The following is a 25,499-nucleotide window of genomic DNA, read 5'->3' as shown; positions in this document are numbered from 1 at the left end:
TCAAAAGCATGCCATTTGGGTTTAAGAAGATACAGAGCAACTATTAAAGTATTTTCATTGATGAGTACTTGTTACCTAACCTCTTAAGTCTTTAATTATTACATAGTTTTATCATGCACCAGTATTTTAAAATGTGAAAACTGGACTAACATATCTTTTAAGTGTCGAAAGTCAGTTTATGTATGATAAAATTGCAGCTTGCATTTTGTGGAGGGGAAGGTTTTTAATGGGAATGATCAGTTTACTACCTTTTTGGTTTTTAAAATATATTGATTTTTCTTATTTCTTGGTTATTTTATAGGAAGATCATAATCAACCATTGTTTGGAGTTCAGTTTAACTGGCACAGTAAAGAAGGAGATCCATTAGTGTTTGCAACTGTAGGAAGCAACAGAGTGAGTGTTAAGGGGCTGTTTGGCATTTGGCTCATCAGTCTCTGGTATTAGTGTAACACTGAAGTGTAATGATTTTGAAGTAAACTTTGTGTAGCCAATTTGACAATATCATTCCTTTATGTAAAAATGAAACATTCTAGAAATTGTCAAAAATTAAAACTAATATTCATGACTGAAAATACATCTTTTTTCATATATACTCACAAAATTGTTCATGAAACAAGTCTCTATTTATATTTTGTCTTCATAAATATTGTTCTAAGTGGCTGAAAAAATTGACTTTGCTTTTTCCAAGTGACTGTGATAGTTGTTTGTAAACTTGGAGTAACAGGTCTGTGATTTCTTAAAAATAATAAATATAATTAGTTGCTCTCTATAAATGCAAAGCATAAATCCAATGGATTTGTATAATAGTTACTGAAAATATTTTAATTATACACAGTAAACATTTGTTTTTTGAATTATTTTTATTTAAGGAAGCCAGAGTATCTTGAACTGAGAGAATGCATGGAAAAAAACCGTAGTAGACAGGTTTTGATGTAAAATGTTATTTAACTTTTTAGTTGAACCTAGGGCTGAAAAAGTGGATTGCAAAGACTTATTTCCATTCACTTCTAAATGAATGGGAAAAAGGAAGATTCCTAGTGCTTCCCGGGGAGTCTCAGGAGTCTGTTAAAATCATTTTGGAAAAGTTGTCTTCCTAACAATAAGTCTTTTAATTAACTTACATTCTGGTTATTCATTAATAATGTACTAGGAGTTAGGAATAACGGAGAAACAGATTGGTGTATTTGGAAATAGAAAGATGGGGGAAATTGACTTAACTGGTGTGGGTTGACAGTAAAGTCACTTGTTTTACCTTTAGCCCAAGAGGGGAAGGGAAGGAGGTGAATCTGGGAGCTATTCTGTAACTTTATTTAAACTGAGTGAAATTCAGTCTTATGCTTCTTTAATAATTGTGCTAAGCTTGTAAGAGAAATAAAAGACCATGATTTTGAATGCACTGTTTCCTATATTTATGTTTTTAGTGTTAGTATTCTGTTTTCAGTCAACACCAACCTAGGAGTTGTCAGCTGAGTATTTTCCAAATGTCAGCATATTTCCAAGCTTTTTTCTTTTTATTTTCTGGAAGTTTGAAAATCTTACAAACATGCATGCATCTATTCCGGGCTAAATCCTTCCTATTCCTATTTTCCGAAAAGTAAAATTTGGCTTTAAATAATTCCCTGGAAGTCTTCCAAGAAGTTTTTATATATATATATAACTTTATTATTGGCTCTGCTGGGTGTTTGTTGCTGTGTGGGCTTTTCTCTACGGCAAGCATAGATTACTCCCTAGTTGAGGTACACAGGATTCTTCCTGAGGTGGCTTCTCTTGTTGCGGAGCACAGGCTCTGGAACGTTAGGGCTTCAGTAGCTGTGACACGTGGGCTCAGCATTGTGGCTCCTAGGCTGTAGAGCATAGGCTCAGTAGTTGTGGCACACAGGCTTAGTTAGTTGCCCTACATTCAGAGAAGATGCGTTTATTTGTTGTAAAGTTCTGAAAATTTGAAACTCACTACTTAAGTTGATAACCTGGATAACAGCCTTTTTTTTATATTTAGCCAAATGTATGTTATGATATGTAGCTCGAAAACAGTGATTCAGAGGGAACGTGATGCAGTTCAAAGAAAAAAATTAAGGTTATTTGTTTCTGAGAATTGGGAATATAATCCATTAATTGATTTGAATTCACTTTTAAGACATCACTATAAGCATACTTCACTAACTTTACCATAATTATTATTAATTGTCATGTTCGTGTAATTAGAATTAATACAACTCGTGCTTCAGAATGCCTCTTGTAATGTTGCAGGCTTTGTAACAAAAAGAATCCCTAGTTTAACTTAAAATGACATTGAATTATAGGTTATTGAATTATAAGAAAGTCTGCTATTTGGACCTCTTTTTTTTTTTTAATCAAAATACTTTCTAAAGACATAACCTAGTTAATGTCCATATAAAGAATATGCTTTTAGAATATTAATGTAGAGATTATCTTATTAATAGGTGATTTAAAGGATTTTTATAGAGTTCTTACAGACTTATTAAAATTAGTAACAGTATTGCTAGCATGACTAAACTGTAAGAAAAATGGAAAGAGATTTTTTAAAATGTAGTATTACAGGGACTTCCTTAGCGAACCAGTGGTTAAGACTTTGCCTTCTAATGCAGAGGGTGCAAGTTCTATCCCTGGTTGGGGAGCTAAGATCCCACATGCTTTGGGGCCAAAAAACCAAAACATAAAACAAGCAATATTGTAAAAAAATTCAATAAAGACAATGGTCCACATCAAAAAGTGTTTAAAAAAATTTTAGTGTTACAGAGTAAGCCCTCTGTATCCTCAGGGTTCCACATCCACAGATTCAGCCAACTATGGATTGAGAACATTCAGAAAAGAAAATTCCAGAAAGTTCCAAAAAAGCAAAACTTGAATTTGCTTTGTGCTGGCACCTTTATTTGCATAGCATTTGCATTGTATTAGGAGAAGGCAATGGCAACCCACTCCAGTACTCTTGCCTGGAAAATCCCATGGACGGAGGAGCCTGGTAGGCTGCAGTCCATGGGGTCACTACAAATCGGACACGACTGAGCGTCTTCACTTTCACTTTTCAGTTTCATGCATTGGAGAAGGAAATGGCACCCCACTCCAGTGTTCTTGCCTGGAGAATCCCAGGGATGGGGAAGCCTCATGGGCTGCCGTCTATGGGGTCGCACAGAGTTGGACACAGCTGAAGCGACTTAGCAGCAGCAGTGGTCTAAAGATAAAGTATACTGGAGGATATGTGAGGTTATAGGCAAATACTATGCCGTTTTATATGAGGAACTTGAGCCTTCTCAGATTTTGGTATCTGTGAGTGTCCTGGAACCTGTCCCCTTGGAGATACTGAGGGACAACTGTACATAATTGAGTAAAGTGAATATGTTATTAATTTTAGAAAATGATAAATGGAAAGGGCCACTGTACAACACAAAGTTAATATTTGATGAGCAATGTTCATGAGGCAAATTTTAGATTTTCTTTTATGTAATTAATAAATGCTCTAAAACTACCCAAAGACTTTAAAGAGGATAAGCCACAGGAATTCCCTGGAGGTCCAGTGGTTGGAACTCTGCAGTTTGACTGCCATGGGCCTAAGTTCAGTCTCTGGTCAGGGACTAAGTTCAGTCTCTGGTCAGGGAACTGGGATCTTGCAAGCCATATGGCACAACGGGAAAAAAAAAAAAAAGAGAGAGAATAAACCACAGTTTTAGGAAGTAGTTATACTTTACTGTGAGGTACTCAAGTCTATTTACTTGGAAGAATTGGTCCAGTTATATGAATAAGTTGAAAACATTGGAAATAGAAACCATTATTATTACTACAGTGTTTAGTATACTCTGGAAAATATGTAATGTATTAGAGTTTATAATGGTTTCCTTAAATTTAAAGGAGTTCTCCTTTTTTAATAGTTTTCTGTATTATTTAAGTTATTTTAAAAAAGTTTTTTTTGACTGTACTGCACAGTAAAATAAAGTATGTTCAAAAGCTGAAGAGTGTTTCTGTATTTGAGATAAACTTTGCTGTATTTTTGTTTTCATTAGGTTACCTTATATGAATGTCATTCACAAGGAGAAATCCGGTTGTTGCAGTCTTATGTGGATGCTGATGTATCCTTTCCTGGGTTTTTGGTATCATTGGCTAAAGAAATTGACTTTGAATAAGTACCCCAAAGCTTTTGTACCTTTCTTTCTTAACTTTATCCAATGCTATTCCTTCATTGTTACCCAAGAGATTCTTGGTATCTAGTTTTCCTGATCCCGCGAAGCCACTGTCAGGGTGGATATGAGGGCGGACAATACAGGTGCCTAGAGATGAGTGCTGGAAATCCAGTAATAGAAAGTGATAGCAGAACGTAGGTAAAACTTGCTATTTCTTTGACCTTGCTTAGATTTTTATCATTTCAGGGCAGGGATATTGGTGAATTTGGGTTGATCAGAAACTGTGCCTGACAGTCATATCAGGTATTTGGTCAGCAGAGCCTACAGGGAAAAAAAAGAAGCATGTTTGTTTAGGAAATGAAATATTGCAAAACATGGGTTTATAAAGAAAAAGAAAGCATTAAAAAGCCAAAGGATACAACAGTCAAAGCTTGGTGATAAGATTTCTTCCAGATCCATTTGAAAAACCTAGCAAGTAAGAAAAAGAACATTTTAGTCTTCCCTTAGGTGATAAGGAAGGAGGTGACCTTTGGCAGTATTGGGAAAATCTCACACAGGAAAAGGTGGAAAACTGAATAGTTAACTGATTTTTATCTAGAGGCATGTAGAGTTATTGAGATAGAGCCAGAGTCAGCAAATTACAGCCTGTGGAACTGGACACCTGGTTTTGTTTTTGTTGGTTTGTTTGTTTTTTAATTTTAATTATTTATTCTTAATACCAAAAACATTTTGTATTGGGGAATAGCCAATTAACAATGTTGTGTTAGTTTCAGGTGAACAGTGAGGGGACTCAGCCATGCACATACATATATCCATTCTCTCCCAAACCTCACTCTTCATCCAGGCTGGCACATAATGTTGAGCAGAGTTCCATGTGCTACACAAGGGTTTTAGTTGGTTATGCATCTTAAATACAGCAGTGTATACATAATCTTCCCAAAGTCCTTGACTATCCCTTCCTCCGGAAATCTGTTTTTGTAGATAAATTTGGGGGAGGATACAACCTATGCCTATTCATTTACATATTGGCCATGGCTGCTTTCAAAAGACAGGTAAATAGTTGTGCAAACAGCAAAATAGTAATCAAAATTGAGTGGAAAGATTGGGTTTGTTTCATCACTTGGTATAGATTTTAGACCTAAAATCTTCATTGTTTCAACCCTGATGGTATAAAGAAAAATGGGAACTTCTTATTTGGACATTATTGTGATCATTGATGTGTTTCCTTTTCAAAAACAAATTATATTTCTTAACTGGAATTTCTTAGGCTGATGAAAACTTTTACACTTGTGCGTGGACATATGATAGCAATACAAGCCATCCCCTGCTGGCTGTTGCTGGATCTAGAGGCATAATTAGGATAATTAATCCCATAACAATGCAGTGCATAAAGGTGGGTTTTCTTGTTAAATTGTAGATCTGCTTTTTTTGTATGCACACCTGTGAAAACTTGCCATGTTGAATTTAAAACTGAGTCAATTTCTGTGCAGTTTTTAATTTGGTTTGTACTTTGCCTGTTGCTTCCTTTAGACAAGTCTTTTGAGACCTTTGTCACATTTGGGTAATGCAAATTAAGGAATGGAAATTTTTATCATTTGCACTGTTTTCTGTTAAAATCATTTCTGTTCTTTTGCTTTATCCTGAGAAGCTCTAAATGAACAATAACGAAAGAGTGAGCTCATTTTTCAAGAACCCCTAAATAGGAGTATGGAGTCAAGGATACTTTGTAAAGAATTAAAAAGTGAAGCCTTGGAAGAAATTTTACAAATCACTTTAACCCTGGGGGCACATTAGAATCACCTGAGAATCTTTTAAATCCTTGCTGTGCCTCAGAATATCTGCAAATGGGACTTGAACATCTTTTACTTTTCCTTCAAGCTAGGTAATTTTAATATGCAGCCAAGGTTGAGAACCACTACTTCAAGTGAAATTATTTTTCCATTCATTTAAGATTAATGAAAATGAATTTATTGACTTTTATATGAAAGTTGAAGTATCTTGAATTTATTATAGCACTATGTTGGCCATGGAAATGCTATCAATGAGCTGAAATTCCACCCAAGAGATCCAAATCTTCTCCTGTCAGTAAGTAAAGGTAAGAGAAATAAATATTTCCTTGTATAGTTGTATTTATTTGGCAGTGAGTTGGGTTTTGTTTGTTTTGTTTTGTTTGACTTCGGGACAAACTAATCTAAGGGAAAATTCCAAATTTAAAAAGAAGTTTTAGAAAAATCTTGGGCTACATTAGCATCCCCAAACCAAGAACTGGAGAATGGGACCATGAAATACACTGTTCCTGTAAGATGTAGATAAAATAATTGACACTGAGGATTAGGTGTGTGTTACCCTTATTTACCGTATTGCATTATGATAGTTCTAGAACTTTATCCTCAATTGAATTATCATAGTAAACTATTAATTTTAATGGCAGATCACTGAAGATGAAACATTTTTAATAGTTTGAAGGTAGTCTAGCAAATCATCTGATGCTTTCCAACCATGTAATAAGAAATAGTGTATCTGAAAATCCATAATGCTTTTTTTTGCCTCCCTCTCTCTCTCTAAAGCTTCTATTTTATAAAAGATTCCCTACAGGATTCCTTAAAATGCTGTTATCCAGCGTAAGCTCTTCTAAGTTATCCAGTGTAAGCTCTTCCTTGTTTTCCTTCCTTACAAAGAGAAAGCATTGTCTTGCTCTGTATGCCTCTGTTGGCTTATAAGTTTATTTTGGGTTCAGAAGGCCTCTGAATCATTCTTAATCATTTCTGAGCTCTCTAAAGTGATTTGAGTTGTTCTTATTTCTACATTTTGTTTTTTATTGCCCTTTCTCTTTTCATATTTCTACATTATTATTCTAGTCAAATGTATTCTTTTCTTAACAGCTATCACACCTATAACCTAATCCCCATATTAAAAGATATCCTCAAATTAAAACTCTTAAATGAAAAAAATTTGTGTGGTATTTCAACTATCAAGGCTTGTTTGGAAATAGACACCTAAGAAGAGAGCTGATAACTTTTTCTCTTCTGTTAATAACAGTAACTGGGCTTAGATATTCTTTTACAAGTAACATAGACCATAATGCCTTACTTGTTCTTAATATCACAGTTTCTTAATCTTGCTCTTCCCCCATTGTGTTAGAGCATTTTTTCAAACAGCTTTTCAAAATGAACAGGAATTTTTCTACAAGTAAAACTCTCAAGAAAGGAAAAGACAACTTACAGGGAAAAAAAAATATGCAAAGTGTGTATCTAATAAGGGACTTAAATCAAGAGGTCATACAGTTCAGTAATAAAAAGACAACCAAATTAAAAGCAAACAAAGGCTTTTTAAGTAGACATCTTTCCAAAGAATAGGCAAGAATGTCCAATAAGCACATGGAAAAGCACTCATTGTTAATCATTCAGTTCAGTTCAGTCGCTCAGTTGTGTCCTACTCTTTGCGACTCCATGAATCACAGCACGCCAGGCTTCCCTTCCATCACCAACTCCCAGAGTTCACCCAAACTCACGTCCATTGAGTTGGTGATGCCATCCAGCCATCTCATCCTCTGTTGTCCCCTTCTCCTCCTGCCCCCAATCCCTCCCAGCATCAGGGTCTTTTCCAATGAGTCAGCTCTTCGCATGAGGTGGCCAAAGTACTGGAGTTTCAGCTTTAGCATCATTCCTTCCAAAGAACACCCAGGGTTGATCTCCTTTAGAATGGACTGGTTGGATCTCCTTGCAGTCCAAGGGACTCTCAAGAGTTAGTCATTAGGGAAATGCAAATCAAAAATACAGTGAGATACCACTTCACATCTTCTAGGATGACTGCAGTCAAAAAGACAGTAAAATATGGAACCCCTTCATCCATTGTTGGTGGGAATGTAAAATGTGTAAGCACATTGAAAAATAATCTGGCAGTTCCTTAAAAAACTAAACATAGAATTACACTCCTAGGTACATGTATCTTCAAGAGAAATGTAAATGTCTGCACAAAAACTTGGATGCAGATTGAAATCATTGCTACAAAAAGAAGTCATTTTTGTAGCAATGTTTATTTCCACTACTAACAATATATTATATAATATGTTAATATTACACAATATAGACATTGTTTCAAACTCTGCTTGGTATTTATGAATATTGCTTTATTTTGCTGATGTTCAGTGGAAACTGAGATTGCTCAGATTACAGAATTTTTGAAAGGTCCATAATACTCTGTGTATGTTTCAATCGTATTTTTAGATTTACTATAGAGATCTTATAAATCTACTTTGTTCTCTTCAATTTGTAAATGTGGGTATGGTGGAGGGAAAAACTAGTACCCTTGAAAGTTTGAACTCATACCTAGTTAAATCTACAAGTAATATAAATATTTTAAGTTCCTATATGATATGGATTCCTTCTTAGTCATTACTGTGAATGAGTTAAGTCCAGACTTTGGTAGTTTTTTCTTTAAAGACATATTAAATGTCCACAGTAAATGAATGATAAAAGTTTGTTATTTTTTTGTATCTGTACTAGATCATGCTTTACGATTATGGAATATCCAGACGGACACTCTGGTGGCAATATTTGGAGGTGTAGAAGGGCACAGAGATGAAGTTCTAAGTGCTGTAAGTTGAAAGCTGCAGGGCAGTGGCCTTCAGGCTACAAAGCTGTGAGCACTCCCGATAAGAAAGCGTGTGGTTTGTTTCACGTAGCTTGGCAGGCAGGTATTTCATTTACTGTGACAGACAAGGTTTTAACTTAAAGATGAAGAAATAAAGCAAGTAGGCTCTTTGTGTTTTATCTGTACTCTTGCACATGTTTTACCAGTGCCTGGATTCTCATGAAAGAATTCTGTGAACTTGTTCTTTTCCTTTTGTAATCTAAAATCATGAAGTGACCTTTTGTTGTTTTCTCAGTTATTAAAGGAAAAGGTTAACCTACTTGGCAATTAAGAAATTTTTTCACCTTTTATTTGAAGTTGAAATACAACTTACTCATTTCTAGGAGGCATTGTTCACACTGACTTTTAGATAACTTCCCTTTGATGGCATGGTGTTGTCTTTATGCTTTGTATTACAATCTGTTGATCTGTTCTAGTGATATTAAGTGTTTTTAGTTAAGTTTCAGATTCTGTGTTTAGGTTTATTTACGTTCTGTGTGTAGCTTACTTATTTAGTAGTCTTACAGCTCTTCAGTTTTTGTTTTTGTTTTTTTAACTATTTTAAAAGGGCATTATATTTTGAAGCATGTGATATTTTAATTGGAGGTACTAAATATTCCTATATGCTTTCGTGAGAATCATACCTATCTTAAAGGATTTTCTAGAACTTGCAGAACTCCATCTGGCTTTATGTGTGAAAAAACAAAGACTACTGTCCTTTCTTAAAAACTAAATGAGAGCTTCTGGCTCTAGAGGTGTCTTGTTGCTATTGACAGTGAGGTTATTAGGAAAAGTAGCAGCTGCCAGACTTCTGAATTCAATAAACACCAAACCTGAAGCTCTCAGGCTTTTGTAAAACTGTGTTCATGATTGATTCAAAGGTTGGATTAACATAGAATATCTAGATTAATGAGGAAAGTACTCTCCTTAAATAGAACTCTCTACTGTTATTTCTTAACATGAAAGTAGGGGATAGATTGTATCTCTTTTGTACCAATAGGAGTTCACTGCTAGAAGGATTGATGTGTGAGATTGTCATTGACCCATGTACCATGTGCTAAAGTAAATATCTCTGAGCCTCAGTGTCTGATCTGTGAGATGAGGTGGAATAAGGTGGTTACAATAGATGATCTGTTAGGAGCTCATTAAAAATTAGTAAACAGCAAATGAGGAAATGTTGCTTCCTTTTTAAGACATATTTTTCTTTATTCATTTAAAAAGTGAACTCTAAAACCAAGGTACCTGACTTATCTAAGTGTTTTGGCTTAGATGTACAAATAAATTTCAGTTGTTTAAAGGACTCCTAATTTCACATGCAGATACCAGTTTCATTGCTTCATCTGGGTTGGACAAAGAAAAATAACCATTCAGGTTTTTTTGTCATAGAATAATTGTTTTACCTCAGCATTAGATTCACCTTCAAAATCAAACAAAGGAAATATTTGGCTAAAGATAATTGAATAGATAAAACTAAATTAAAAGAGTTTACTTCTTACCTGCCATATTGCATAAGCTCATATATTGTGGTGATAACAAGTCAGTTAAAACTAAATCTTGAAAGTGGTAAAAACTTTGTGACTTATGGCCTGTATATATGAAACACAAAATGTTAGTGTTGTGGTTTGAAATACAATTTTCACAATACTGGACATGAGGTGAAAATCAGCATAATTTGGGGAAATAATTTACATATTTAAGCTTTTCTGTTTTATATACAGGATTATGATCTTTTGGGTGAAAAAATAATGTCTTGTGGTATGGATCACTCTCTTAAACTTTGGAGGATCAATTCAAAGAGAATGATGAATGCGATTAAGGAATCTTATGATTATAACCCAAATAAAACTAACAGGTAACAACTGTAGTATTTAAAACAATGTGCTATCTCATGCCTTTGAATAGTGTTTTACTTTTCAAAAATTGTTATATAAGTCTCCAGTATGGAGTTGAGAACCCCCTCTTTTAATAATGTTAAGGTATAATTTATATGCCATAAAACTTATTAAATTTAAATGAAAGCCTTTATTTTTATCTAATTATGTTTGTGGCTCATTTTTCAAAATCCCTTTCAGTTATATTTTTCTCTTAACTTAGTAGGCCATTTCACATATTTTATTTAGGTATGCATGTGCTAATGTTATTAGCACTGCTTGTCAACACTGTAAATTCTAATTAAAGACAGTCATAATTTTTTCAGTGGGTTTCTTAGCTTTAATTCATGATACATGCTTTCCTTTAAATGATACTCACTTCACTAAACAGAAAATTCAAAAGCAGGAGCTTTGTTCTAAGGGACTACATGTGGAAACTTTTCAGTTTTCTTATTTTTGAAAAACCTCAGTTCTTAATTAATTTACTGTCTTTTTCAGAATCTTATCAAGCTATTAACGCTTTCACTATGACTATCCTATGTTTGTAAATGTTAACTTTGTTTGCTCTCTTCATTTTAGCAGTTAATTCCCTGGTTATCGACCCACATTATGAGTAGATTGTTAGTTGAATTTGTAACCATAAGTAAATATTTTAATACAGTGACATCAAATCTCAGGCCTCTTAAGAATTGGCACAGCTTTTAAATTCTGTTTTAAAACATCAGGGGTTAGTACAATATTAAATTTATGTTTTTATATTTTCTAGAGCTTTGGAATAAATAGAAGTTGTTGTATTTTACAGCTTACAGAAAGTAACAGTGAATTATGCTGGTCTTCTTGAGAGAGGTTAACCATAGATTATAATACATATTTGGCTAAAAAGCAATTAATAAAGCTAAAAAGCAATTAATAGTAGTTAAGAATTTATATCAAGTCATTAATAACATTTTAATGTTTTAATAAAGAAAAGATCTGGGAGTTTCCTGGTGGCCGAGGGGTTAGGATTCCAGGCTTTCACTGCTGTGGCCCTAGTTCAGTCCCTGGCTGGGGAACTGAGATCCTGTGAGCCACCCAAAAAAGGTAAAAAAAAAGATCCCACAATTTGAATTGGAAAATGTATTTGAAATGATTGAGCCCAACGTCCTTTTTATGTATGAGGGAAAAGCCAAAGAGAAGACTTGTGCCCAAGATATAACTAATTCATGGCATGTGATACTTCTTCAGTTACTTCACTTTAAAAACTGAATCACTTACTAGATTAGAAATGTTAGGTATACATTTAATTAACTGAAGAATTGATAGCAACTTCTCTGGCTTACAGTTTTGTCACAAACATCTTTAAGGAAAAATTGTGCCATATTTTACTTTTCTAAGTACAGGAAAAGTTCTAACTAATAAATGTCAAATTCCTGTCAGATGTCATCTTCAGAAATTGTTGTTCTAGGCAGGATTCGCACCTAACTTTATCTTTACCAGACTTTGAAATGTGTCATTGTTTCTGAAAGATGACTATCTTTTGAAATAAGGTAGGTGTGTTAACTTTCATAGACCGTTGTTAATATGAAAGGATTGAGTTGGTAGCTTAGCATCTTCTATGAGAAATTTTCAACTCTAAGCAGATGTCTTTTGTTATTGGTTAAGATAACCAGAATTGAAATAATTGATTTTGGTCTATAGTAAGGCAGAAAGTTGCAGTTATAAATGAAATTTCATAGGATGAATACAAAATTCAGTTGCGAGCTAATAATGGAGTAAAATGTAGAAACAAAAACGGAATGAGATTTTAGTTGCCAGTAAACAGATCAGAAGGTATTTAGTTTTATAGGAACATAGACAAACTAATACTCATCTGTTTTTCTTTTCAGAGTTTTATAAATCCTAAAAGGAAAATTAGCTTCTGCTACACATTTTTCTCTTAACTTTTGATGTTTCTATTTCAGGCCATTTATTTCTCAGAAAATTCATTTTCCTGACTTTTCTACCAGAGACATACATAGAAATTATGTCGATTGTGTACGATGGTTAGGTGATTTGATACTTTCCAAGGTATGGTAACTGCTGTTAAGGTGTATTTCCATTGTTGTGTGAGTTGGAACTCTGCAGGGAGCACAGTTTTTTATGCAGTTGATAAATTGTGTAACAGATGGGAAATGGCTTTTTTTTTTTAAGTCTCATGATACTTTGAAAATTCAGAAACTTATTTTAGGCATAAAACATCCTGATGAACTATAATTTGTGCTCCAGTAAGAAAAAAAAAATGTTAACTTGCAAGATGATATTCTCTGATATCCACTGTTACTGTAAAATTACCAATATCTAAAGCCAGTAGTAGGGGTTTTTTTTTGGTTTTTGTTTTGAATGTTTGTGTCCATTTTAGTGAACTTACATGTACAAAAACAAACAGATGGAGTTGGCTCATGGGCTCTAGTTTGCCAGCCCCTGCTCTAGTATGTTGATATATATTTTTTCTACTGATAATTTAGGAAAGTTGGTGGTGATGTCATCTGAACATTTAGGATTGTCAGATTTGAACAAATTGCTATCCAGTTTCTTCTTGGTATAGGTTTCAGGGCATTTCACTTTTTCTTGGGTAGAGCCTGATTATTTATTTTTTCCTTACCAATGAGGGTAAAGAAAAAATTTTACTTTTCTATTTTTTAACCTTTGATTTTGAAATTAAATCCACAGGAAGTTTCAGAAACAGTTTAGAGAGGTTTCACACTGTCCTTCACCCAGTTTCTCCCATTGGTTACACCTTATATATACAGTATAGTATCAAATCCAGGAAATTGACATTATAAGTGTATGTGTATGTGTAGTTGTATGTTATTTTATCACATGTGATTTTTGTCATTTTAAGAATGTTTCTGTATGGGACCTTTTAAGATTATTTTTCACTCAGTATAATGCCATCCAAGTTGTGTATATCATAGGTCTCCCTTTTAGTTGCTAAATAGTACCCCATGGTATGGATGTACCACAGTTTATTTAACCTTATTCATCTATTGTAGGACATTTTGGTCCTTTCCAGTTTTTGGCCTGTTACAAATAAAGCTGCTATTGAACAGTCGTGTGTAGGTTTTTGTGTGGACTTACGTAAGTTTTCACTTCTCTGGGATAAATGCCTAGAAGGGCAATTGCTGGGTCATGGTTACGTTTGTTTAGTTTTTTAAGAACCTGCCAAACTATTTTCCAGAGTGGCCGTGCCATTTTACATTCCCACCAGCAATGTATGAAAGATGCAGTGTCTTCGAATCTTCGCCAGCATTTGGTATTGTCACTATTTTTTATTCTAGCTGTTCTGATAGGTGTGTAGTGATACATCATCATGGTCTTAATTTACGTTTCCCTGATGGTTAGTGGTGTTGAACATCTTTTTTATGTGCTTATTTGCCATCCATATATCCTTTCAATGATGTCTCTTCATATCTTCTGCTCATTTTCTAATTGGATTTGTTTTGTTTTTTTTACTGTTGAGTTTTGAAAGTTCTTCATATATTCTAAATCCTATGTCAGATAAGTAGTTTGCAAATTTTCTCTTCCAGTCTGTAGCTTGTCTTTTCATTCTCTTAACAGGGTCTTCTGCTGAGCAAATATTTGCAGTTTTGATAAAGTTTATTTTTTTTAAATTATTTTTTTATGGATAATGCTTTTGCTATTATTTTGAAATGCTCTTCACTAAGCCCTGGATCCTAAAGATTTTCCCCTGTGTTTCCTTCAAAAGTTTTTATAATGTTTTATATTAAATTTATGGTCCATTTTAAGTTAGTTTTTGTATGACATTTAGGTAGAAAGTTCATTTTTGCCTATAGTTTATCCAGTTGTTCCAGTACCATTTGTTGAAAGCCTGTCTTTCCTCCTTTGGATTGCTTTTGCACTTTTTTCAAAATTGTTTGGCCATGCTTGTATCTGGCTGTTTCTGGTTATTCTATTCTGTTCCCTCTACCAGCACTACATACACAGGCTTGATTATTCTAGCTCTGTAATAAGTCTTGGAATTGGTAGAGTGATTTCATCCACTTTATTCTTTTTCAAAATTATTTTTGTCTAGTTCCTTTGCCTTTCTATATAAGGTCTAGAATTATCTTGTCTACATTTACTGAAAATCTTGCTGGAATTTCTTTGACGGTAAGGAACATTTTAATTGGAGTTGTGTTAAACCTGTGTATCAATTTGGTGGTGAATTAATATCTACTCTGCTTAGTTTTCTTGTCCTTGACTGATATGTCTGTTCATTTATTTAGACCTTCTTGGATTTTTTATTATCAGCATTTTGTAGGTGTTTTTAAGTATAATTTTTTTTATTTTGTTTTTTGGGTGTGGTGGGGTTTTTTGCTGCACAGGCTTTTCTCTGGTTGTGGCGAGTGAGGGCTGCTCTCGAGTTGTGGTGCGTGGACTTCTCGTTGCAGTGGCTTCTCTTGTTGCAGAGGACAGGCTCAATAATGCAGTGCATGGGCTAAGCTCTGTGGCATGTGGGATCTTCCTCGATCAGGGATCAAACCCATGTCTCCTGCATTGGCAGATGGATTCTTCACCACTGAGCCACCAGGGAATCCCCCAGCATTTTGTAGTTTTGAGCATGCAAGTCCTGTACCTACTTTGTTAGATGTATACCTTAAGTATTTCTCTTTTTTGAGTGACTATAATAAATGGTATTTCTGATTTCCATCTCTTTGTGTTCATCGCTAATATATAGAAATAAATTTATTTTTGTGTATTAATCTTGAGTCCTATCTATTTTAACTACTTATAGTTCAAGAAGGGTGGTTTGAGGGGTTTTTTTTTTTTTGGCTAATTACTTGGGATTTTCTACATAAATCATTTCATCTCTAAATAAGGACAGTTTTTGTATATTCCTTTCTGAACTGAATTTTTAAAGAACTTTCCACTTCTTGTCTCATTTAACTGACATGATTCTGGCACTACATTGAATAGCAGTGTTAACTCATTAATGACTGGGGAATTTTTGCAGAAACTAACTCCTGTGGCCGGTGATATTTATTTTGACTGGCCAAAAATTAGTTCTGTTATTTCACTAACACTGTACAGGTACCTGTGGTCAGTTACACCTTACATACCTATAATTCCTCCAATTTTTGTGAAATGTTGTCTTCAATCCACTCTTCTGTAGAAGTACAGGAGCAGTCTCCAGCACTGTTGCATTTTCACTTTGTATCAGAATCTATCACTAAGATTTTTTGTTGGTCTGATATTCACATCATCTGAATTAGAACTATATTCTGGAAGAACTATCATCTTCTGAGACACTAGTATATATGTCACTTAGACATAGAACATATCCGCATAAAATTCACTGAAAAATTCTTCCTCAAAATTTCATGACATGTCACTTCTGAAAATTTTATGTTTATAATATACACAGAGTTGGAACAAAATGTAAGTGATAATGACAGTCATAAGTTGTATGATGAACCCTTGGTGCAGTTTAAGCTCTAACAGCTTCACATGGTGATATTGATTGTATCACTCTAAAAACATTGATAACATCTCCAGTCAATAGCATTCAGGTAACAAAAGATATATTAATATGTCTCTGGTCAGTAATGTGTTAAGAGCAGACTTCCTAGGCTTGTTTCTGATGTTAAAGGGGTAAAGAATTCAGTCTTTTGCAATTACACATATCAGCTGTATGATTCTTTTTTAGTACTTATTTTTGGGCTGTGTCAGGTCTTAGTAGCGGCACTCGGGACCTTCGTCACCTCGTTCAGGATCTTTCCTTGTACCACATAGGTTCTTGGTTGTGGTGCGCGGGCATAGTTGCCCTGCAGCATGTGGGATTTTAGTTCCCCCCGCCAATGATCAAACCACTGTCCCCTGTATTGCCAGACACTCTAGACCACCATGGAAGTCCTAGCTGTATGATTTTTGTAGATGTTCTATATCCATTTGAGAGTTGTTCTTTTTCCTAATTTTTTCAGAGTTTTATCATGAATAGGTGTTGAAGTTTGTCAGATGCTTTTTCAGCGTCAATTGATATGATCATTGTTTTTTCTATTTTAGCCTATTAATGCAATGAAATAAGTTTACTTGGTCATGCTGTATAATTCTTTTTATATGTTGCTGAATTCTGTTTGCTAATATTTTGTTAAGAATTTTATGTGTATTAATGATATATAATATTGGTCTGAAGTTTTGTTAGTTGTCTTTGTCTGGTTTTGATATCAATAATACTGGCATTAGGGCCTAAAAATTTTTGAGGAGGAATTTAAAAATTAAAAACTTGATTTCCTTAGAAGTGAAAAGGTTGTTCGAATGAAGTTTCATATTGGGTGAGTTGTGGTAGTTTGTGCTATTTCAGGAATTGATCCATCCCATCTAATAGAAAAATTTATGTGTAGAGAGCTGTTTGAGTATTCCCTTATTATCCTTTTGATATCTGCAAGGTCTTTAGTGATAGCCCGTTTCATTCCTGAAATCAGTAATTTATGTCTTCTTCTCTTCCGTCAATCTTTTTAGGAGTTTGTCAAAATTATTTTGTTACCTCCTGTCTCCCTTTTTTTAGTTTCCTATGAGTGTGTTTTGTTTTTCTGTTTGCTAGTTTTGGGAGCTTAGATTATTTAGTCAAGACTTTTCTAATGTAAGCTTTTGGTGCTATAAATTTCCCAGTCAGCATATGCAGTGTGCTATTTAGTTTTTGGTAGTGGTTTAGTCACTAAGTCATGTCCGACTCTTTGCGACCCCATGGACTGTATGTAGCCTGCCAGGGTCCTCTGTCCATAGGATTTTCCAGGCAAGAGTACTGGAGTGGGTTGCCATTCTCTTCTTCAGGGGATCTTCCCAACCCAGGGATCAAACCTGGGTCTCCTGCAGTGCAGGCAGATTCTTTACTGACTAAGCTACTAGGGAAGCCCATTTAGTTTTTAGGTGTTGGAAAATTTTCATTATCTTTCTCTTACTGATTCTAGTTTGATTCCATTTTGGTCAGTCGGTATATTCTTTATGATTTTGATTCTTTAAAATTTTTCAGATTTGTTTTATGACCCTGTTTTGGGTATGTTCCATGGGAGCTTTAAAAGAACGTGTTCTATTGTTGGGTGGAGTGTTGTGTAAATGTCAGCTAGATCCTATTGGTTGCTGCTGCTGCTAAGTCGCTTCAGTCCGTCCGACTCTGTGCAGACCCCATAGACGGCAGCCCAACAGGCTTCCCCGTCCCTGGGATTCTCTAGGCAAGAACAATGGAGTGGGTTGCCATTTCCTTCTCCAAGATCCTATTGGTTGAGTGTGGTTGAATTCTTCTGTTTCTTTGTTGATGTCTGTCTGCTCTTAAGTGCTGAAGTCTTTAACTATAATCATGAATTTTTCCCTTTCTCCTTCAGTTCTGTGACATATTGCAGGTCTGTTGGTTAGCATATACACATTTAGTATTGCTTTTTCTTGGTAGCTTGACCCTTTTATCATTGTGGAAGGTCCATCTCTTTCTCTGGTAGATTTTTTTGCTTTGATGTCTCCTTTTATCTTGTAGTATAGCCGTTCTTTCTTTCCTTTAATTAATGCTTACATGGTATATCTATTTCAAACCCTTTACCTTTAATCTACGTATATTCTTACATTTGAAGTGAGTTTCTTACAACATACAGTTGGGTCATACTGTTTTTTAATTCACTTTGAGAAACTGTTTTAGCTTGTAAATTTAGACTGTTTATATTTGAGCCTTAAACTTACCAATTGTTACATTGTCTGGCATTTAATTTTTTTTTTTCATTTCTCTGGGTTTTCTCCCCTAAATTCCTGTAGGTTATATGCACATATTTTAAAATTCCAATTTGATTTATCTGTACTACCTCTGAGTGTATTTCTTTGTGTAGTTTGTTTTGTTTTTATGTTTGCTCTGAGAGTTGCAATATATGTATGTGATCATCAGTATATCAGCATTTTACCACTTCAAATGCAGTATAGGAAGCTTATCTCCCACTTTGTCCTGCACTTATAATTGTTTTAAATATTTCCTTTACAATTGAGAACTTTGTTAAATAATATTACAATTTTTGCTTGAACCATCAAGCAGAATTTAAAAACTTGAAGAAAAGGAGAATTTTGTGTTTACTCGTTTTGCTTTTTCTGTTGTTCATTCCTCCTTTCTAATATTCCAAGATTCCTTCTTTTATCATTTCCTTTCTGTTCGTAAAACATTCTGTAGCTATTGATTTAGAATGTTGACAGATTCTTTTAGTTTTTCTTAGTTTAGGGATGTCCTCATTTCCGGTTTACTCCTGAAGTGTATAGAGGATTCAGTAAATCCCACAGTTCTTTCTTTAAACATTTGAACACTGTTGTTCCCCCTCTTTCTGGTCTCTGTCATTTGTAATGAGACATCTGCCACCATTGGAATTGGTTTTTCCTTATAGCTTAGGTATTCTTTCTGACTTAACTGCTTTGGGGATTTTTTTTTTTTTCCTTTATTTTTAGTTTTCAGAAGTTTGACTGTGCTCAGCTTGATATTTATGTCTTTGAGGGATTCATTTACTGTCTTGAATCTTGGATCTGTAGGTCTTTAGGGGACATAATTCATCCCAAATATGGGGATTTTTCAGCCATTACTCAAATTCTTTTTTATCCCCCTTTTCTCCCCGCTCTCCTCTAATGATACTTTAGATTTTTTGTTTGGTCCCTGAGACTCTGTCATTTAATAAGTCTGTTTTTCTTTTTTCAGTTGGTAACTTCTTTGTTCAAGTCTTGTTCAAATTGGGTAATTTCTATGTTCTAACTTTAAATTTACTGACTCTCATCTCTCTTCTGCTGGTGAGCCCTTCAGTTGTTCTTTGATTATAGTATTTTTAGTTCTGAAATTTCCACATGGTTCTTACCTTTTCTTTTCTTTGCTGAGACTGTATTCTAAGTGTGTTTGTAATTTCTTATTGAACCATTTTTTTTCCCCAGATTTTGAACTTTTAATTTTGTATTAGGGTGAAGCATTTTTAAGATCAGTTCAGTCACTCAGTCATGTCCGACTCTTTGCTTTAAAATCCTTGTCAGATAGTTCTAACATCTGTGTCATCTCATTGTTTGTGTCTCTTGTTATCATTTCTCATTAAAGTTGAGATTTTACATTTCTTGGTATGAAAAATGAATTTTGATAGAGATATGGATAATTTGGGTACTGTTAGGAAACTTGGGCTCTTATTTAGCTCTCTTACAGCAGGCTTCCTTTGATAAATTTTCAGCTGTAAAGTGAATGCTGCTTCATGATTGGCAGGTGGCAGGGGACATTCCCCACTTGGTTGACTTAGTGGTGATGCCTCTTTTCTAAGGGGCAAGAGTTTAGGCTTTTCACAGGGACTCTGCTGACACCGCCCTAGCAGGGAGGGGTTTGGAGCCCGCATGACTGCTCCCTGGGTGGTCTCAGCTGACACTGTGGTAGGTGGTTGTGAACATCCTGGCGCTCTGTTCAGTTCAGTCAGTCACTTCAGTTGCTCAGTTGCTCTTTGCAACCCATGGACTGCAACACGCCAGGCCTCCCTGTCCATCACCAATTCTCTGAGCTCACTCAAACTCATGTCCATTGAGTCAGTGATGCCATCCAACCATCTCACCCTCTGTTGTCCACTTCTCTTGACACTCTGCTGCTGCTGCTGCTGCTAAGTCGCTTCAGTCGTGTCCGACTCTGTGTGACCCCATAGATGGCAGCCCAACAGGCTTCCCCGTCCCTGGGATTCTCCAGGCAAGAACACTAGAGTGGGTTGCCATTTCCTTCTCCAGTGCATGAAAGGGAAAAGTGAAAGTGAAGTCGCTCAGTCGTGTCCAACTCTAGCGACCCCATGGACTGCAGCCTACCAGGCTCCTCCGTCCATGGGATTTTCTAGACTCTTTGCTACCTTGCCTCTAATACAACCCCAGCCAGAGAGGAGGAGGAGTCACGTCATTACCATGAGGAGTAGGGAGGAGTCAGCAGGGTATTATGTACTTGAAGTGTTTAGTTACCACCTGTGAGAAGGGATCCCCACTGGGACTGTGCTGGTTGGTATGTGGGCGGGTCCACAATTTTTTCTGTGGTATTGTTTACCTGAAAATTTTCTCTTATGCTGGGTTGCCACTTTACTGATCCTTTGGAGAGAGTAGGCTTTGGGGGGCTTTGTTTTGTCTTTAGCTTTGTTGAGTCACTACCTTCTCTAGCATGTAGTCTGGGATACAGAAAGGAGGCAAAACCAAGGAACTCAGTGTCCCTCATGTCCCAGGGTCCTTAACCAGTCGGCCTCCTCCATGCCCTTCAGACTTTTAAGTTGTATTTAGTGAGATGAATAGGGAAAAGTACCTCTACTTCATTGGTTGCTGGAAGCAGATGTAAAAAGGCAGTAGGTCTAAAATTTCTGCTCTTAGAACTTAATCAGATGATAGGAAAAGATAATCTGCATTTTAGCTAAGAGGCTGAACTGAGTATTGGTGGTCTCAAATCTGGCTCCACATGAGAACTACTGGGAGGACATTGTAAAAACAGATTCCTAAGCTTCTTCCCCATGTATTCTACATCTGGCACAAGGACCTGCGGATTTGTAATTGTTAGAAACTCTCTGGATGATTTTCAAGTACAGCCATCCATTAGTGTGGGTAGACTCTTTTTACCTCCCTATGCTTTAGCTCTCTGTGAGGGGACTCTACTGACTAAGGGTCCTTTACCAGTACAGTCAGTAAGAAGCACTTGAAGAGCTATGTTACAGTTCTGCTGCTTTGGCCTCCTCTCTCAGAAATTGTGATTCAGTGGGGTTGGGACCAAGATGTGTTTTAAAGAAAGCTCTACAGGCTGTCAATCCAACTGTGCACTTAAAAGAGTCACCAGACTGGGTGCTCTCTAAGGTACTTTACAATAAAGAACTTGTATAATGGATCTGTAACCCTGGGATTTTATATAATCTAAAAAGGGCAGAGAAAAAAAAAAACATGTTCTTCACTTCCTAATCTCCCTATGACCCCGCTGTTAAACCATTGAAATGCCAGTGAACCCCACAGGGCTACCATATGTGGTTGTGTGGAATGTGTCCTGTAAAATTCCAGTAAGCACCCTTCACCTCCACCAGGATTTCTCAGTCCTGGGTCTGAGATAATGAGGTCAGACAGTTCTTTTTTGTGGGAGGAGCTGTTCTCTACATGCAGTTTTCAGCATTCTCTGGCCTCTGTTACCTGGAAGCCAGAGACATTGCCAAAGATTCCTTAACTGGCAAACCACTAGCCTACACAGTAATATAAATAGCGCCCTCTGTGTTGCATTTTCTTCTCTCATTGTATTCTCCACCACTCGCTACTAAAGTAGAATGTATGTAAAGATTTCACTGTTGCAGGACAGAGAAGGTGTAACTCAGCCCATTTCACTCCCATCCCCTTACCAGTGTTGGGATATTGAATCACTGCTTTTATTGCCTTTTGTATAATCCGATCTGTAAGGCCCCTTCTATGAATTCATTAGCTTTCCTACAACATCTATTGAGTACCTACCATGTAGTACAGATACTGCAGACGAAGGATTAATAGTTAACTGTATAAAGGGAACCACAGGAGATTGGAACTGCAGGAAATTAGAAGTGAAATAGAGAAAGATGGAATAAGCAGGGGTCATATTGAAGAACCGTGTATTCTAATATGTTTGTAACTTTATCTTTGCTATAAAATACTTAAGTCTCTGTATGCTGAAGTAGTTAAGGCTGAAACTTGGTTTGGAAGAGAAGTTGTGACTTCAAAAATGAATATTCTAGATAGTGTAATGCTTTTGTATTGTTAAAATCTGTTGATAATCTGTAAGTGTAGATACTGATTCTTGCAAATACAAATGAATATGTTTATCATTGGACTCAATTGAGGGATAACCAGGTTTAAAGAGCTGTGAATTCTGAAATGATAGTTGAGAAAAGCTTTGTTTGTAATGTTTAAAATTCAGTTCTACAATTAACATTTCTTTTTTATCTTGTGTCTTTTTTTTAAGTCTTGTGAAAATGCCATTGTATGCTGGAAACCTGGCAAAATGGAAGATGATATAGATAAAATTAAACCCAGTGAGTCTAATGTGACTATTCTTGGGCGATTTGATTACAGCCAGTGTGACATTTGGTACATGAGGTTTTCTATGGATTTCTGGCAAAAGGTAGCAACATATTTTACATTTTGAAAGTATTTGACTTAAAACCATGCAATTTTAGTTTTCTCTGAGTGCATCTGTGTTCTCTTTCCTCTTTAAGTGTAATCTACCTTGATTTTTTTGTATTGTTTGCTTTGGCCTTTGATGTTATTTATTCTCCCCTTGTGGCTCTGCACACCATCTGCAGTGCTTATTATAGATGAAATTGACAGGTGTCAGTGGTGGCAGTTAGGTGTTTACTTTCCATAACATCTGTTAGTAAGATTTAATGTTTTGGTGATTGGAATTTTCATCTTCTTATATAGAAAACCATCATGGAAGATAGAGACAAAATATTAGTTATCTAAAATTTTACAGAAGTTTGGTATTATAATTTTATGGTAACAAATTACTTGGTTATTTCTTGCTATATGAAAGCTTTGGAAATTTTCTGTGGCTTTTATTATAGTTCTTTAGAGCAGAATGAAGAATATATGCTAATTGTGTACATTGTATAGCTCTTCAAAAATTTGCAAAATGGTTTAATTTATTCAGGGCACCTTTGTGAAGTATTAGTTGCTCTTATCTTCATTTACAAATCAGAAATATAAGATGCAAAGAAATAACCAAGAGCATTGCCACAGGGTGGAGCTGAGATGTTTCTGCAATAAGAAAGATATCTTAGGATTGCTTGAAATCTTTATAGCTTATATTAATAATTTGATAGGTTTTTGTTTTGTTTTTGATGGGTTTTTAAAATATGTTTATACAGATGCTTGCATTGGGCAATCAGGTTGGCAAACTTTATGTTTGGGATTTAGAAGTAGAAGATCCTCATAAAGCCAAGTAAGTATTTAGAAATTCCTCTTCATAATTTCTGACTTTTCCTTCAGAGTGTTGTCACTATAGAGTAAGTAATTGATACTTACAATGCCATCCTTAACATCATTTGTAACATTTACATTCTCAGCATATTGTAAAGTATTTCTTTTTTATTCTAATAATAATTGTTTTTCCTGAGTACTTTGGTAGTAAGTTACATTCACTGGTTTTAAGTTTGATACTGACAGCATTGTGTGTGTGTGATATTTAACCTGTTGTCATGTTTTCTCCCTAGATGCACAACGCTGACTCATCACAAATGCGGGGCTGCTATTCGACAAACCAGTTTCAGCAGGGACAGCAGCATTCTTATAGCTGTTTGTGATGATGCCAGCATTTGGCGCTGGGACCGACTGCGATAAAGTACTTTTCCCAATCAAAATTAGCGTGTGTTTTCTGTGTACAATAGAACTAATGTATCCTGCTAGTAAGGGCACATAGAGCATTTAGAGTTGTCTTTCAGCATTCAATCAGGCTGAGCTGAATGTAGTGATGTTTACATTGTTTACACTCTTTGTACTGTCTCCTGCTCAGACTCTACTGCTTTTAATAAAAATTTATTTTTGTAAAGCTGTGTGTTACTTTAGTTTGTTTTATTCATTGTGATGCAGTGTTGAAAGTAATAAAATTACACCTTATCTTTTTTCAGTGATGATGATTGTTTTATTTGCCTAATGGAAAAAGTTATAAAACATAGTGATTAAGTATAAGCTCTGGAACTAAACTGAATTTTAATCTTGGCTCTGCCATTAACTGACGTTGGATAATTAAAAGGATCATGTGATTTAATACATGAGAAGCAATTTGAACAGAATTTGACTCACCAAACCCTTAGCTTTATTGGAAATTGTATTCCTGTGGTTTTATATTTCTTAATGATTTGTTCTATACTAACTTTGTAATAAGCAGTCTATAAGAGTTATATAATATTTTATCTTTACAGTTAGGAAACATTGCCATTTGATTTACAACTTCATCATTAGTAATCTTAGTGGAAATATCATCACAGCAAGGGAGGAGAGGACACAGCAGCTTAAATGCAGTGGGTTGAAAAATGAAGGAAATGGAGAATGTGTTTGTATAGTGAGTTCTTGTCCCCTTTTCTAGAAGAGTATTGGTTAAAACAAGCAAATTGATATCATAGGGTTGAAATACTTAGTGATTTTGTCCCAAACATAGGGTACTTTGGTTATATTTACGGAAAAGAATAGAATTAAAATACAAAGCAAGAATAGGATTAAAATACAAAGGCCATAAAAATTCTCCAAAGAGGACCAAGATGACATACGGAGCATTTAACCAGAAGCAGAAGAAAACCTGAGCAATCATACAGGTAAGGTAGAAGGTGAAATGAAGGGAACAGGGTACAATACAAAAGAATGAATCTTGTCCAGCCCAGTACAGAAGTACTGTACAGTCCAGTACAGGAGTCTTTGTCTACATCTCTGATTATTTCCTTAGGCTCATTTGTCAGAATTAATAGGTGAAAGGGCATTTTTGTTAAGGAACCAAGTTCATTTGCTCCAACAGTGTAGGTTTCTGAACTCATGAACCTTTTCTATAAATACATTTCTATGAATATACCACTATTTAATATCTTCTGGACATGGTAATTGCTTTTTACTATTTGCTGTTACATTTATTAACAGCCCAGTGCAGAAGTCTTTGTCTACTCTGATTATTTCCTTAGGCTCATTTGTCAGAATTAATAGGGGAAAGGGCATTTTTGTTAAGGAACCAAATTCATTTGCTCCAACAGCGTAGGTTAGTGCTTCCTGAGGTTTTTGTTTTTAGTTCCTTTGTATATCTCTGTAGATGAGAGGTCAGCTAACTTTTTTCTGACCTCTGTAACAGCCAGATGTAAATATTTTAGTACAGTCTCCATGACGTGTACTCAGCTCTGCTGCTGTAGCATGAAT

At 35.3% G+C, this 25,499-nt stretch overlaps 1 protein-coding gene across 3 annotated transcripts in view; it reads left to right on the top strand.

Annotated features, from left to right (window-relative positions):
• Positions 1-24,150, top strand: part of EED (embryonic ectoderm development) — a 30,887-nt gene extending 6,737 nt beyond the window's left edge. The window contains exons 3-13 of one of the 3 annotated variants that reach the window (XM_019955017.2): positions 302-394; positions 4,018-4,083; positions 5,402-5,527; positions 6,148-6,229; positions 8,640-8,731; positions 10,485-10,618; positions 12,578-12,683; positions 13,834-13,908; positions 22,567-22,725; positions 23,471-23,544; positions 23,816-24,150. In XM_019955017.2, the coding sequence (XP_019810576.1) occupies positions 302-394; positions 4,018-4,083; positions 5,402-5,527; positions 6,148-6,229; positions 8,640-8,731; positions 10,485-10,618; positions 12,578-12,683; positions 13,834-13,908; positions 22,567-22,725; positions 23,471-23,544; positions 23,816-23,942 (1,134 nt within the window). In that variant the 3' untranslated portion in view covers positions 23,943-24,150. Of the gene's footprint in view, positions 1-301; positions 395-4,017; positions 4,084-5,401; positions 5,528-6,147; positions 6,230-8,639; positions 8,732-10,484; positions 10,619-12,577; positions 12,684-13,648; positions 13,734-13,833; positions 13,909-22,566; positions 22,726-23,470; positions 23,545-23,815 lie in introns of those variants that run through there. The other 2 variants (XM_019955016.2, XM_070782964.1) reach the window with 2 other exon arrangements.
• The last annotated feature ends 1,349 nt before the right edge of the window (positions 24,151-25,499 follow it).

The sequence above is a fragment of the Bos indicus genome, chromosome 29 (genome assembly GCF_029378745.1).
Source record: "Bos indicus isolate NIAB-ARS_2022 breed Sahiwal x Tharparkar chromosome 29, NIAB-ARS_B.indTharparkar_mat_pri_1.0, whole genome shotgun sequence".
Lineage (NCBI taxonomy): Eukaryota > Metazoa > Chordata > Mammalia > Artiodactyla > Bovidae > Bos > Bos indicus.
The sequence above is the reverse complement of the archived record's forward strand: the minus strand, read 5'-3'. Positions and strand labels throughout refer to the sequence as shown.